At 33.4% G+C, this 17275-nt stretch overlaps 2 protein-coding genes across 2 annotated transcripts; one reads left to right on the top strand and one right to left on the bottom strand.

Annotated features, from left to right (window-relative positions):
- Positions 1-372: 372 nt before the first annotated feature.
- Positions 373-6701, bottom strand: LOC145601626 (uncharacterized). Its single transcript, XM_081657679.1, has 10 exons — positions 6470-6701; positions 5825-5897; positions 4434-5516; positions 3782-4345; positions 3573-3637; positions 3338-3412; positions 2644-2737; positions 2454-2525; positions 1911-2021; positions 373-834 (listed from the first exon to the last, which is right to left on the bottom strand). Exons 2-10 carry the CDS (start codon positions 5864-5866, stop codon positions 817-819), a joined length of 2124 nt encoding a protein of 707 aa, XP_081513805.1. The 5' UTR covers positions 5867-5897; positions 6470-6701; the 3' UTR covers positions 373-816.
- Positions 6702-9798: 3097 nt separating this feature from the next.
- On the top strand, positions 9799-10570 carry LOC145602758 (germin-like protein subfamily 1 member 1). Its single transcript, XM_081658920.1, has one exon. The coding sequence runs from the start codon at positions 9823-9825 to the stop codon at positions 10489-10491; it is 669 nt and encodes a 222-aa protein (XP_081515046.1). The 5' UTR covers positions 9799-9822; the 3' UTR covers positions 10492-10570.
- The last annotated feature ends 6705 nt before the right edge of the window (positions 10571-17275 follow it).

Raw genomic sequence — 17275 nt, forward strand, 5'->3', positions numbered from 1 at the left:
TTTTTATTTATACTGCGTTGGTAAAGCTTCCCTATCTTTAAAAGTAGAGATTTTAGATATAACCAACAAAATGAGTACTACATAAGATTTTCATTACTATCAATTACTTGTGACATACTTTTATTTAAAATAATCATTAGATAATGCTCAAGATCTATTTCAAATCATAGACGTGCCACAGCACACTCCATAAACTATATATTAATACTACGTTGTATACAGTCTAAAAACTAAATGCTAATCAATATCCGCTCAAATTTTCAAGAATTTTGTGGATTAAAGATAAGATGAGAGAATCCCATGCTTTTCCCTTCCAAAGATGTGACAGACAGACAAACAACTTAATAACAATCCATTTATAGGCCAACATCATACCAAACAAGGGTGGTGGATACAATAAATATAATTATAGATTCAAGGATACAATAAAACATTATTGATGGACCCATAATATTTGGAATATAAGGACAATCCTATATTTATATCTTGAAATTGAAATAATTCAGATGTACAATTTTAGCCTGTGTTTTTCAGGCCACATAAAACTTAACCTTACTTATTAGTTATATCTATGTAACTGCTCCTTTATACATCTAGCTTTCTCATTGATACCACTATATACTCCGCACCAAAATGATGATTAACTTCTGTGTGATACGCCACTTTGACTATTAATAGTTTGAGACTTGTCCTGAACGGCTGAACTGCGTGCTATTACAAAAACAATCTGCTTAATTATTTGGTCACCTTGTCATGTGCTGACAGTTTCCCTGCGCTCATTTCATGACAACCTTCTCACCTCGATTGGCTGGAAGCTTATACCCTGGCATCTACCTACATGAATTAGGAAGAAAATACTACTTTATGATGAAATATCAACCAATAAAGTAATAAACAGAAGATTAATACTCAGTTTGTTAAGCTCAAGCATCTGCTGATTCTGTCACTCAATGTCACAAGTTTGATCTCATATTATATGAGGTCACAGGTTCAACCATTCAATTCCCCACTAGAGGCTGTTGGGCCTTTCTGAACTGTATTAGGGGGTTCCCAACGATATGGACCTCAGCAGATCCGTCTCTTATAAGACAGCCTAACATGCTTTTCTGGTGTAGATACCTTCTTGATTGGTCATGGATCACGGATTGGGTTGGCCACACACCCCTACCGCCCATAATTTAAAAACTTGGCCATAATCCTTTATGACCCATTACTTTGTTCAATCAAATCTCGCCACTAATATGAAAACAACTCTTTAATAATAGTGACAAAACACCCTTGCAAGAACGGCCGTCAAAAGCAGAATAGCCTATTCCTCTCCCGACTTTTTCCTCTGTTGGAAACTAAAATTAGCTCAAATTTTTGTCTCTCTAATCCTCAAGTCTTCTTTATTTTTTCACCTTTTGGCTTCACTTTTCAATTGGAAAAGGAGGGGGGTTGGGGTGGGGACAAATTTTGTTTATAATCAACCCAAACTTTTGGGAATGTCCTGTCCATAATATATCCACAAAGTCCTTTTTATTATTATTTCTTTTTAAAAAGTAGAGTTTAGAGGTTGCATGTCATATTTCATGACCAATGCACTCTTTCGATCCCCCCTTACCCAGTCCCAAAAATGATTTATAATACGTAGTACACTTTTTGAATGACGGACAGTCTTCCAAATTAACTACTTCCTGTCCTCTCACAAGGTCACGCGAAAAGGCAATTATTTGTTTGCTTAACAAAAAATCATTGTAAAGAATACTAAAGCGAATTATTTTTACTGTATACCCCACATTAGACACGTGCAACTCAGGCTAATAGACTAGAAAGTTGCCTCGTGTGGTGTATGATTGACTAGATTGCATGTAAAACATCCAATATTATAAATTTAATCATCTTTAATGAGAAAGAGTTTATGAGCTTACCTTACGAGCAGAACCTCTCAAGAATCCATGTCCTTGATTGTAGCTTGATGATAGCTTGGGCTTAGAATCAATGCTGGGAGTTGATTTCCTAACATCTGTTGCTTTCTCTGCCTGTATCAAATAGGAAACTTAAGCTTACTGTTCTATCATATCAGTTACAATGTAAATACAAGATGAAAAAAAGAGTTTCACAATAAAATTACAGCGAGAAATAGCTAAAAGCATTATCAGATCATATAAATATAGGACCACTGAACTAATGAACGTTCAGTAGCACAATTTTAGATCAAAGATCATTTACAAGTATAACTCAGTTGCTTGTTTAGCCTTCTCAATAATTAATTACGGTACATAAGAGATGCACGCACATAGCTAAAAAGTTTCAAACAGATAATTTTTATAAGAACAGCAGGAGAAATTACAGCAAGAAAGATGTCAGCTGGTCCACAATTAACCACTGTTTTATCTTCAGGATAAATACAAATTTTATGATATTTAAGATTATGGATGATGAAACATATTTTTAGTTCTAAGGATGCACACCTTCAATTTGGACTGAAGATTGGCGTTTCCAGAATCTTTCATGTTGGATTTTGGTTCTAGCTTCTTCGAAACCTGTATAAGAAATTGCAATCAAACATGTGAACTATCAAGGTAATAAAACAAGATAAGCATTCCAAACATAAGAGCTTGCAGTTTTAGTAAGGTATAAATGGGTTTCCAGCGAACATACCTCTCTCTGTTGCCTTCCCTGATTTAGACTTCTTGAGCCAAAAGCAGATACAGCTTTACCATTTCTTTGATCCACACCAATGTTTTTCTTTAATCTATCATGGAAAGTTTGGAAACATAATGAATATTCAGATTTCTTGGAATTCAAAGGTCAAATAAGAAATTAATATAGTAACCTGTCGCTTAGAATAGATAGTAAATAACGGAAAAACACCTAATCAGAGCATAGTAATCTTTCTCCAACACAATGCTCGCCCCTCCTTGGGGTGGCAAGCAGAGTAAAGATAGAATGGGAAAGGAAGAAAAGAAAAGGGTGTCACAAATGAAAGTTTATGTGAGCTGAGGCAGGCCAGATACCATGTTCACAGACAATTTTTACCCAGTTGGAAAAACAATGTGGGAATTACGGCTCGCTGAATTTCTTTTAATAAGCCTAGATTATTTAATATAAGTTCCTAATTACTATTTCTGTCAAAAAAAAAAAAAAAAAAGTCGTCTTGACAGACCTTAATTATCTAATTATCTGTTATCCAGCAATCAACCAATTACTTCCAAAACATTCTCATCAAATAATATCTTAAAATTTAGCTTCAACATGCCCTTATCGTATCAAGTTCTTCATCACAATATAAGTATTATCTGTTGAAATTAGCAAGAGTAAGCATGCAAACAAAGAGCCATTAAGTCAAGCTTACCCAGGCGATTGTGATGTCTTTTTTGTTCCTTGTGGAACAGTAAATGGACTTGTTGCCTTCCCTGTCCTGGAGATCCTGGCATTCATGAGAAATAATTTTTTTTTTAAAAAAGTCATTTTTCTGATTAAAGATCCTGGAAGCTGAACAATCCAGCACTTACTGGGCAAGTACATAGCTAGCAACATTTAAAAGCATAAAAGAATGTCATGGTAGGCATAAAACATAAAGCCATTACCCTTCCTTTTTCTTTTGAACATTGTCAGGCGTAGTAACCTTCACTTCAATCCTTTTGGTTGCAGACTGCAAACATTCAACTTTACAATGTAAGCTTAGTGGTAAAATATAATGTGCAGTATCCCCCCACCACCTATAGACATCATAACTAAAGTCATGTAAAAATTCATATTACTTGTTAAATGTAATCATTAAAGAAAAAAATATCACCTGATTTGGAGTTGTCGGTTTCACTAAACTAGGAGGTGAAAGTTGATTGACATTTTGAAAGGCCCTAAATGCTCGTTTTACAATATCTTTATCACCCATCCTCTCCATGATCAACGAATTTCTCATTGGTGTAAGTGATGCTGAATCAGAATGAGCTGGTCCTAAACTGAAAGACATGTGCAAGGATGTAGGCAGTACTCTCTTGCTTTCAGGTCTAGTTGCTTTCTTGCTTGTCAGTGGAGTGCAACCATTTTCTTTCTGAACTGATGGCCGTGTGGTAGACTTAGCAGATTTTGTCAACTCAGGCTTCAATGACTTAGGAGTAGTCATCATTGGTGACTTTGGCATTGATGCAGCAGGTTTTTTTGGGATTGGAGATGCAGGTTTTTTCTTGGAATTTGTTGTATCGGTTGTCTTCTTCACCAAAGTTGTGGGGATTGGCGATGCTGGTTTTTTCTTAGAACTTGTTTTATCAGCTGTCTTCTTCACTAAAGTTGTGGGGATTGGTGATGTTGGTTTTTTCTTAGAATTTGTTGTATCAGTTGTCTTCTTCACCAAAGTTGTCTAACATAAAATTCAAGGAACATGAAAAGCTGTTATATTTCTAACTATCACAAAAAGAAGACAAAATAGACTAGGATAAGAACAATACCTTCTTCGTTTTCATTGGATCAACCAATTTAACTGGGTTTTTAGTTCCTTTCTCTGCGACTTTTCGTTCTTCAACCTTTTCTTGAGGCAATACCTCCTTATCATGCCACACTCGTGCTGAAGCGGTATCTTCTTTCACCAAAACAGGTTCATCTGGTTTCTCTATATGAGGGATCTCCACTTTAAGACATGAATCTTCATTCACATCCACTAGCTGAGTCTGTAAATCTTTGTTTTCTTTGATCAAATTAGTGCCACTATTAGAGTCCATTATAACCTCTGGCAACAAATCTCTCTTTTCGTCATCCACACCTGTCCCATCAATATCCTCTGGCCGTATATCCTTATTTTCTTTGATCATATTAGCACCATTAATTTCCTCCTCAAAATGCTCAGGCTGTATATCCTTCTTTTCTTTGGCCACACCAGCCTCGTCATTGAGTTCATCAATATGCTCACCCTGTTCAACCATGATATCTGCCACTTCATCAGTGAAATCAAAATGGTCACTCAGTTCATCATTATGCTCCCTCTGTTCAACCATGATATCTACCTCTTCATTTGATTCATCTACATCAACACGATCACTCAATTCATCACTATACTCACTCACCTCACTATTGAGATCTGCAACTCCGTCTTCTTCAACTATGATATCAGCACCATAGCCTATAATATCAATATGCTTAACACTCACTTCATCAGTGAATTCACCAACTTCACCAAGCACCTCAGTTCCATCAACCGAGTTCTGAATACTCGATTTCTCAACACCAAACTCTTCCTCGCTAGTGTTACACATCGAACCCACCGGACTCCTATCTCCCAAATTAGCATACTCCTCTTCCTCCCTCTTCCTTTCCTGATCCAATAACTCGGCTTTCCGAGCAGCAATCCTCTTATAATGAGCCTCAAAATAGGCCTTCTTCTGCGCAACCGATCCAGGTGTAGAACACTTCTCAACTTCCTCCAAGTACTTGTTTGTTGGGAAAGTAGACCATCTCTCCCAACAAAGAGAATCATGCTCAAATCTACCAAATGACACTGATTCTTGAAGACATGGGAGTGCAAAAGACTCATCCATCTGTATTAACATACACACAAACAACAAAACTTCTATTTACTTAGAAACCACTAATAAACAAAATCATTAACAACAAAAAACAAAATGCTAATAACTTACCACTTCCCCAATTCAGCAAACCAACATATTATAAAAAAAATTATAATTATCATAAGCAATCAACATTGATACCAAAACCATCTATTAATTCAGAATCCTAAAAGATAGACAAAATCCAAACAATATCAAAGAAAAAAGAAATCATAAAAGTTACATAAAAACACAAAAAGGGGTTACCATAAAAAGAGGAAAAGAATTAATGGGGTTACCTTGGTATCAACTTTTGGAGCCTCAACTAATGATTCACCCATAGATTTTTGCAAGATCTTATCAAATTATGACCTACAAAAAACCCCAATTGGAAAGATTAAGCAACCAATATTGCTAGACTAGAAGTATGACTAACACTCCAATTATTATTGTGAATCAACAAGATCACTCATATGAAGACAAGACAAAAATAATTGTATTAAAAAAAAAACAGTAAAATAATTTATAATGAGATGAAGATCAAATCTAAGGCCATACCCCATGTGATAATGTTTCTTTCTTGTGTAATGATTTAAACCTTTCTGAAAAATAAAACTTATATTTTCTATTTTTATTTTTATCAGTAAGTACTGTAAATTATAATAATTCTGCTCTTTTTGGCAGTTCACTAATTCCAGAAGTTACTAAGCTGTATACCAAACCCCACATGTAATCATCACATGGGAAGAAACCCAGATCAATTTCAACAAATCCCATCAACAAAATCACAAAAATTAAGCAAAAATTGATAAACATATAAGTATACAATGAAAAGGGTGCAATATACTCCATTAACATGAATAAAACAGTTAAAATTACAAATTAAAATTAGAAAAAACAAAAAACCAAAATGAAAGAGTAATTAGTGGGAAGTTGGAACCCACCAAAGTTGGCAAATAAAAATGACAGATAAATTGGGAAGAAATTAGGAGAAAATCATGAGAATGAAGACAACTAAGTAATTCTGGTAAATGAAGTTATTGACAACGAGAGAAATGAAGCATTTTTGAGCAAGATTGAATAAGATTAAGAAAAAGGGCCACTTTCGAAGAATAAGGGAGATGAGAGAGAAAGAGGAGAGAGAGTGGGATACTGTGTGAATTATGAGGGTGGTGGGAAAGATGCGTAAGAACGGTTTGCACGTGATAGGTTTTTTTTTTTTTGAATTTTTTGCATTTATTTCTTGAGTAATTATGGAGGACTTGCTATAATTATTAAAAATTATTGATTATAAAGTTTGCTCAAAAGGTACTTAGGATTAGGATTAGGATTAGGGTTAAAACAGGAAGATGGTTTATGGGTTTGCTTTTGGTTGGGTTGTTTTTGAGGCACGATTTTGACCATGATTTATTTCATTATCGATTACTCCGTATGATATACAACTTGAATGGTTCTTTTTTGGATATTTCAAAGGACACAAAAATTTCACAAAAGGAGAGATTGATTTACATTATAGAGCTAGAAGCAATATTGAATAGTATCTGAGTTAAATGTGGAGAAAATCTAATTTAAAAAATAAAATTTGGCAATTATGGATTGAGGATGAAAAAAAAAAAAAGAAAAGAAAAAAAAGAAGAAGAAGATAATCACCCCATTATGAACTGAGATATTTATGAAATCATGGTTAAGCAATATTGAATAGTATCTGAGTTAAATGTGGAGAAAATCTGATTAAAAAAAATGAAATTTGGCAATTATGGATTGAGAATGACAAAAAAAAAAAAAAAAAAAAAAAGGAAGAAGATAATCACCCCATTATGAACTGAGATATTTATGAAATAATGGTTTGAAGTGTGAGAAAGTAGAAGAGGAAATTGAAGAGATGAAGTTTGATTTTCTTCAAAAGCCAATTTGGCACGAATTTTAATCTTACCAAAAAAAAGTAAATGTAATAAAAATTAAAAGATTCTTATTAGAAATTTAAACGCAATAGAGAAAACAGAAAGGAAAAAAATCAAAACAGAAGATAATTGACGTGATATAGGGAGAAAATAATTAACAGTTATTTAAAGTGTTGTCTTTAACTCAAAAAAGGTAATTAATTAATTTTTGAAAAGAATGAAGATATATCGAGGTGTATAGAGATAGGTAATAATCGACCATAAGCTTATTAATGCAAATCTTGAGGAAAAAAAACTAGCTAAGCAATGCTAGTAATATTTGATGAAAAAATAAATTTGATTTTCTTTCTTTCCTCATCAAATAGCAAAATAAGTTATGGATGTCATATTCAAGTATTAATTAAATTATAATACCTAAATCTAAGATCAAATTTACTGTTAATGTGACTTTCTCTACCCATAGATTGATCGAGCATATATATATAATTAAGTTGTTATATTACATTAGATATTAATCTAGCTAACCCATCTTGAGTATTAAAGCTATATTATTATTATCCATACCATTAGAGAAATAAGGTTTACTAAGTACATGCACTTCATAATTATAATTAGTAAAAATATAGTAATACATTTGGACAAGTTTAATCTAGGTAAAGCAATATTCTATTTCATTATTTTTTTTAAAAAAAATAATAACTTATGTAGTAGAAAATCAGATCAAGTGATGAATATAATACATTTCCCGGCTCTTATTAACAACTCATGTTATAATTCAAGATTGAACAATAATATGACAAAGACACTTCAAACTAGTTTTCTCCCTACTACTCATGGAATCTCTCTTTTATTTTCCTTTATTTTATGAAAGAATCTCTCTTTTATTTTCATCCTATTTGCCTAAAAATATTAGCAATATTTTAGCTTTAATTTGTCTAGTCTTTATTTGTCCCGAAGTGAATAAACTTTTTTTTGGCCTTATAGTTGTTTTTTGTATAAAAATTTAGATATATAGGAAGCGCCGCAAAATTACCCTTTTTTTTTTTTTTTTTTTTCCCTTTCAATAAGGCGGGCTACGTGTGTGAATCTTTTTAGGTGGCACCAATAAGACGTATATAGAGGGACAAATTAAAGCAATGACAATGTGTATAATCTGACTTTGTACAAGAGTTGAGCATGGGTTTGGTGAATACACCACGAGCTCGTCACAAGCCTAATACAACACAAGAGGCATGTCAATGGGTCATAGGCCGTATATGAATATTATTATCAAAATTTGACATGAGCACGATGGGTCAATTCAAATGTTGATGCGCATATCTTTGATTGTAACATGGGCCAGGCCATGATTAAGCTTCGTTTATTAAAGATTTGCACTGGTGTGCAAAGTTATTTAAGGGATCGCTTGCGTGACAATAGGTCAGGTTGTGATTGAGCTTTGTTCATTAATTAAAGATTTGTACGAGATTGGCTCAATACCATACGCCTATTTCTTGGCTCATTCTAACCACAGTAAGCTTGTGCATGAAATAAACAAGCTGACGCAAAATGTGGACTTACACGAAACGACATGTGCCGACCTTTACTTTGCACAAAAAAAAAATGTTAATTTCCATAAGTGAAGAAACATAAAATTTTAGTTTTCCTTTATCTCAATTTTGTTTGTGCACATTTCTTTTATAATTAAGTTTGTCTATTTCTATAACGGGAGATGGTCAATATAATTTTATTTTTTACACCTTTCACTATTAAAAATTAAGGTAAAAAACATTTGATAACCAAATACAAACTTACGTAGTATTTTCTTAAAACATCATAATAAGTGAAGTTAGTGAATACAATTATAAAAGAGTATTATCTATTCATATCAAGCACTTTTCATCAAGATATTGTCACATTTGAAGGTGCTAGAACTTAAACTCATTTTAATAACAATAAGTTCATCTCAATACAATATTTTTATAGGAAAAAAAATACTACAATATTTCTGAACATCCTAAAATAATGAATACAATTATTATTATTATTATTATTATTATTATTAATATTATTATTATTATTATCATCGCCTCATTGGCTCGTAGGTATCATATATTAACTCATGGACTACAACATAACATCACATAGCACTGTTATACGAGTACTATGTATATATACTTGTCCCATGATTATGACTTGAATACAAAAAACTTCCCTTTCATCTATGTTTTGCCTTCCAAGTTCCCTCTCTTTATCATTGCCTCTTAAGCTACTCAATCATCCATCTATTTTTTGTTAAAACATCACATAACTTTCTCTCTCCTCAATTTAGGTTTCTTATAAATAGTACTGATGTTCTATGAATCTCAACAAAAATCACCCCCCCCCCCCCTTTTCAAACTTATTCAATTTAAACCATGAATTCCAATATCAAGCTTAAACTCTTTTTTATATTTTCTTTGTTATTGGGCCTTACCCAAGCTGACCCACAACCAATTCAAGATTATTGTATTGCAGACACAACGACAACGGCCCAACCTTGTTCATTCATGAATGGCCAACCGTGCTTGAATCCGGAACTTGCTAGCCCAACACATTTTGCTACTTCGGCCCTATCAAAACCCGGTAACACGAGCAAGAACGCCTTTGGGTTTAGCGTAATCCTCACCACCAATCAGAACCTTCCCGGTCACCGGACTCAAGGCCTATCGATGGCTCGAGTCGATATCGCCCCTGATGGGCTTGTACCACCCCATGCACACCCACGGGCCTCGGAGGTTACCACTTGCCTAAAAGGTGATATCTTAGTGGGCTTTGTCGATACATCTAATACCATGTATACACAACGATTGAGGCCCGGTGAGTCATTTGTTTTTCCAAAGGGGTTAATCCATTTTCTTTATAATGTGGACTCGAAAAGCCCAGCATTGGCAATTTCTGGGCTAAGTAGTGAAAACCCAGGAACCCAAGTAGTTCCAATTGCTACATTTACTTCAAAGCCACCTATGCCAGATAGAGTGTTGGAAAAGGCTTTTATGATTGATGGACAAGAAGTGGCTAGAATCAGAAATCACCTCCAAGGTTAATCAGATTCATGTAATTATGTATTTAAATTTTTATGATAATCTCATGTAATTACTCGATTAATCATTTTGAAGGGTTTGATTTTTTTTTTTCCCCCCTTTTTTATAAATCAAGAAAAACTTGTACATGAGACAAAATGCATTGTTTCAATAAACATTGCGGAAAAAAAAAATAAATAAATAAAACTGATGATGATAAATTTGTTTTTTTTTGATGAATGATGATCAATTGGTATGATAAATTGATGGTAATGAATTTGTATGTACTGTAATATTTTATTTGAAAAATAACTGCATGTCTTTTTTTTTTTTTTTTTTTTTTTTTTTTTTTTTTTTTTTTTTTGACAAAATAACTGCATGTCTACATTATGACATAGTTGTATATCATAATTTGAAATAGGGAATGAGATCACTATAAAATGAGCTTGAATCAAAAGCATCATATTTATTATTTGTCACGTTGGAAATCTTAATTTGGACATATTTTATGCTTTTCTAGTTTTCTAGGACCCTTTTGGACCGTTTGATATAATTTTGTAAACGAAGTTTAATGTTAATTTTGTTGGTAATATATGTCCAAATGTCCACCCTCAAACTAAGACCATCTCCGATGATGAGACTTCAGGGAATTTCTTTAGGGGAGAGATAGAGTATTCTTTGCAAAGGATACCAATAAGTTAGTATCTAAACTTAACAACTCTAAAAAAATTGCTAAGTTTAGATACTCAACTTTGAGTCTTATTTGACAAAAAGTGTGGCCCTTATCAATATTATAATATGTTTTGTAATTTATTTAAGTTCTAATTTAATTTATTTTTTCTAAAAAAAACTTATAATATGATATGGTGGGCCATAAATTGTAAATGACAATAATATACTTTAGAATGTCTCAACATTGAAAAATTAGATTTAAATGAGTTACTAAATTGAGAATTGAGTTGGGTATCACTAGTAGGGGTAAAAAAACAAATCATTTTGTACATAAAAAAAAACCCTTTAAGAGCAGTTGGTAAAAGGTAACAAATTAACAGCTACGGAAATAAATTGACAGCTAAGTATTAGGAGGAAATATAAATGGAGTGTGAAATGTCTTACAACTATTAAAAAAATAAAAAGGTACAGTGAAGAGAGAGATAGGAAAAGTGACAAAGGTGATGTGGGCCCCACTTCACGTGCAAAACTGACAAAAATTTAATGGGACTACTACCACTAAGGGCCTGTTCTCTTACGTTGAAATTCAGTTCAGTTCAGCTTAATTCAGTTTAGTTCAGTTCAGCTCCTAAGGGCCTGTTCTCATTGACTGAACTCAGCTGAACTGAACTAAACTGAACTGAACTCAGCTGAACTGAACTGAACTGAAATGAATATTTTATAAGAGAAGGAAATTAGGAGCTGAACTGAACTGAACTGAACTGAACTCAGCTGAACTGAACTCAGCTGAACTGAACTGAACTGAATTTCAACGTAAGAGAACAGACCCTAATTTCCTTCTCTTATAAAATATTCATTTCAGTTCAGTTCAGTTCAGCTGAGTTCAGTTCAGTTTAGTTCAGCTCAGTTCAGCTGAGTTCAGTTTAGTTCAGTTCAGTTCAGTTCAGTTCAGCAATTTAGTTCAGTTTAGTTCAGCTCCTAATTTCCTTTTCTTATAAAATATTCAATTTAGTTCAGTTCAATTCAGTTCAGTTCAGCTGAGTTCAGTTCAGTTCAGTTGAGTTCAATTCAGTTCAGTTCAGTTCAGCTGAGTTCAGTTCAGTTCAGTTCAGTTCGGTTCAGTTCAGCTGAATTCAGTCAATTAGTTAATTTCAGTTCACATTTACTTAATTTCAGTTCAGTTCAGTTCAGTTCACATTTACTTAATTTCAGTTCAGTTCAGTTCAGTTCAGTTCCAATCAGTTCAGTTCAGTTCAGTTCAGTTCAGCTCTTAATTTCTCTCTCACATAAAATATTCATTTCAGCTCAATTCAGTTCAGTTCAGTTCAGTTCCAATCAGTTCAGTTCAGTTCAGTTCCAATCAGTTCAGTTCAGTTCAGTTCAGCTCAATTCAGTAAATATGAACAGGCCCTAAGTCTATATTTTGTTCCATTAAAACTTTAGTTGAATTTTTTAAAGTACCACTGACACTGAATTTTATATCAATGAGAGTGTATTTTTGTTAGAGATGATATAAGATATCGGAAAATATATGTGTGATATATTTTCCGTGGATATCATTAAGAAAATAATATATTTAGGTTTATTTATGCTAAGATAAGATTTAGTGAATATATCGTTTGGATATATGGTATATCTTTTAGGAAGATTATTTCTTATCTTATGAGTTTAGATTTTGTATAAATACTCAACCTTTAAAGCAATATAAGCCATTCTATTCTATTTCTCTCTAATTTATCAATTTTGTACCGTTGAAGTTCCAGTGGTATTATGTGACAGCTTAATGAGATATCTCTAAAATAACGTCTAAAATGGCTACATTGCTCTTGCAAGACATAATTTTATTGTCGCACAACCCTCCTTTTGGAACACCTCTAATTAAGCATTAACTACTATATCATGATTCTTACCATTCATTGCAAGAATGACTGTTGGCTAGTCTCAATTCAGTTACACATTTTAAAGGTGTCCACGTTTTCAAAATGGTAACGAAAATTTATTTTTTGTTTTTTAAAAAACGTATGTCATGATAAAATCATACATCCTCAACTATTTTTATAGTTGTAACAATTTTCTTTTTACACTTGTCGATGCATGATTTCAATCGTTAATATTTTTAATTATCAATGTGTAAAAGTTATATACAGTTGATATTAAAATAGTATATATTGAGACGAATCTATCAAGATCCCACATAACTATATTTTCGCTTACGTATAAATCATCAAAGCTAGTCAAAGTGAACCACATGAATAATGTAAAAGTCAAATTGTTGCAATTATAAAGAAACGGAAGAAGTAGAAAATTAGATACTAATCAAACCCTCATAAGGATGTAACTCCTATGAACATTTCCAAGACATCGTTACATATATTTTTTACGATTAAAACTAAATAATACTCCCTCCATTTTTTTTAAGCGCCCCACAATAACATGACACACATATCGATGTAAAACTATAAATTATAACAATTGAATATTAATAATCTGCTCATTAAGACGTTTCCAATAAGTACTTATAAAATTATATTTTTTCTTATGTATAATTCACAAACATCAGTCAAAGTATGTTTGATAAATAGTGCCATAATCCCTAGTGAGACAACTTAAAATAAACCGAGGGCGTACTGTTCAAATGTTTTGTTTTTCCAAACAACACATGGTAGCTGGGCCTTCAAATACGATAGCGCACCTACCACTCTGCCACATCCAAAAAACTATTGTAATTAACTACGAGCAATTAATTAAATTTAGTTTTATATAGGACTTTTAAAATTCACACCGATCTTTATTGTTTAGTAATCTTTCGTATGAAAATGAGGACAATATATGGAGTATAAATATACTAAGGACCTGTTCATATTTACTTAATTTCAGTTCAGTTCAGTTCAGTTCAGCTTCAATCAATTCAGTTCATTTCAGTTCAGTTCAGCTCTTAATTTCCCTTTCTCATAAAATATTCATTTCAGCTCAATTCAGTTCAGTTCAATTCAGTTCAGCTCCAATCAGTTCAGTTCAGTTTAGCTTAGTTTAGTAAATGTGAACATGCCCTTAAATTGCCTTTATATAAAAGATATACCAATAGTTTGCAAACTCCAAAGAAAAAAAATGGAGGAAAAACAGCTAAATATATTGATGTATCCATGGATAGCCATGGGACATATAGCTCCATTATGTTCACTTAGGGTGTGTTGTGATTTACTGAATTGAACTGAAATGAACTAATTGGAGCTAAACTGAACTAAATTAAATAGAGTTGAAATGAATTGTTTATGAGAAAAGAAAATTAAATTAGGAACTGAATTAAACTGAACTGATTGAAGCTGAATTGAACTGAACTGAACTGAAAGTAAACCGAAGAGAATATGCCCTTAGTAGCAAACTTACTGAAAAAGGCCACAAAGTCACTCGATCTCTTGCTTCCTAACAACCTAACAAGGCTAAACTTCAACTACACAATCAATCATGTTTACTGTTTGCAAATTAAGATCTCCAAAGTACTTGCAAATAATCTTTCTCTTTACCAGACTATCAATCATCCTTTATTTTTTGAAAATGCTATATTACACATCCTACTCTCACGAGTCATCCTATTAATTAATATAGTGACTATTCAAAAAAAAAAAAAAAAAAAACAAAAAAAAAACTAATAATCATAATTTAGTGAGAGTAGGTTATAGTGAGAGTAGGTTGTAGTTAAATATATTAATATAATTTGATTGTCTTGGTCATAATTGATTGTAGGTCACTATGTTAATATAATTTGACTCGTGAGAGTAGGTTATAATTCGATCTTGGTTATATGATTTGATGCAACTACTTTGGATTGTGTTTGATTATTTTTTTAACCTATGACAAAAAGTCTTGGAACTAGTCTATTATAATATTATTGTGAACCCAAGATTTATATGCACGTACTTGACGTTATATGGAACATAATAACCTTTAGTAAACTTGTGTGACATTTAATATTATTGCAATATTACAAACCTGAAATTAAATTTTAAGTAAACATAGTGACCCTAATTTTAACATTGTAATAACCTTTATTATTTGGAAAAATTGCCCGGAATAATCCCACTTTTTGGCCGTCCGTCCAAAATAATCTCACATTTGGATTATTTTTAAATAATCCGACCTTTATAGCCGATTCGCCACCAATGGTCCCAACCGGTCATGTAACTTGTTATAACAAGTTACTTGACACGTGGCGGCCTATGATTGGTCTAAAAAATAAAATAAAATAAATTTTTAACAAAAAATTAATATTTTTTAAAGAAAAAAATCAAAAAAATAAAATAAAAATAAACCCACCCCAACACCGCCCCTGAGTCCCCACCTCCGCGGCTCCGGCCACCAGAACCCACCCCAGCGCCGACATCGGGGTCTAACAACCCCACATCCACCGCTACTCCAACCCCGACGTGACTCCAGCCCCAACCCAACCCCAACCCCAACCCCACCCACCAGCCAAACCACAAACCCTGCTGCGGCGACCACCCCTGCTATCGCACCAGCGGCTGTGCCGACCTCCCTGTCCCTCGAATCTGGTCGCACCGACCTCCCTTGTTCCCCGATGCCGGTCTCGATGATCACCCCTACCCCCGTTTCCAGACTCGCGGATCTCCTCCATCCCCGTTCCCCAATTTTGGCCTCGCCGACCTCACCCATCCCCCAATTCCAACCGCGCCAACCTCTCTCATCCTTTGATTCGGCTTCTCTAACCTCCTCTGCCCCCGATTCCGTCTGCAATGAACATTCCAACCGTTTCCTGAGATTTGGTTTGGTGGTTTTCAAATGGTCTTGGTTTATGGGGAATCAATTTTTCGAAGATGGTTTGAGGTTGGGTTGGCTGTGGTGGGATTCTGGTCGGTGCGGTCAGGTGGTGGTGGTTTCAGGTTTGTCTGAGATGGTAGTTCCAGGTTTTGGGTTTGGGTTTGGTTGGTGGTGGTGGCTGATGTGGTGTGGCTAAGGTAGGTGGTGGTGGTGTTTCTTTTTTTTTTTTAAAATTAATTTTTCTCTTTTTATTTTTTATTTTAAACCAATCAAGTGACGACAAGTGTAAATTAAACTCCAAAAAAAAAAAAATACCTACTCAACCGGTTACAAGTCACCTGGGACCATTTAAAGAAGATTGTTATTAAAGGTCGGATTATTTAAAATAAATCCAAAGGTGGGATTATTTTGGGCGGACGGCCAAAAGGTGGGATTATTCCGGACAATTTTTCCTTATTATTTATATTTACCAATATATAAAAAATTTCATTAAAAAATTATAATGACCTTTGATCTTATAGCCTTTATAATATATCATTGTACAATGACTTTTATTCCAACATACTAACTATTATTTTACTAACGTGACCTTTTTTTTATTAAAAAAAAAACAACTATTGCATGTGTCTCTAACATTAGTGGTCCACAATAAATTAGTGTGGATCAGGTCGAGTTTGTCATTGACGATAGGATTTTCCTCCAAAGGTACAACAAAGTTCCTCCAAGGGTACAACAAAGTTACACTCCACATCTCAAAGAATAAAGATACATGAATCTTATACTTAGGGGTGGAAAAATGAGCATGAAAAGTTATTGTATGCATTAATGAATTATTGTTATCATCAATAGGAAAAAAAAATTAAAATGAATCTTATCTTAATATATTGTATGCATTAATGATATGGTATTGTTATCATAAATTGGAAAAATATTAAAATACTAGTGAGTAGTCCGGGCATTGCCCCGAGTTAAATTACTACTTCTATAGTTGTTCAACTACTAATTTTTAAAAGGAAAAATTGATTCTAATAATCCCACCTTTAACCGATTCGCCATTAATAATCCCACCTTTGTAGGGGATCTTCTTCTATTGGTCCCTAACCTGTTGGTAACCTGTTTTCATAGGTTAATATGCCATGTGTCGTTTTTTAATTGGTTGAAAAATAAAACTTAAAAAAAAAAAACAAAACTGAAAAACTAAAAAAACAAAACTGAAAAAATAAAAAATTAAACCCACCAGCCACCCCCACCCACTGTGAACCCAAATGGTGGCCAAACCTTACACTAGCCCCACCAAAAACCGACCGGCTGCCACCCAAAACCCCCGCAATTGGCCGGTCGAAACCACACATTACCGAAA

Source organism: Chenopodium album, chromosome 21 (genome assembly GCF_948465745.1).
Source record: "Chenopodium album chromosome 21, dcCheAlbu1.1, whole genome shotgun sequence".
Lineage (NCBI taxonomy): Eukaryota > Viridiplantae > Streptophyta > Magnoliopsida > Caryophyllales > Amaranthaceae > Chenopodium > Chenopodium album.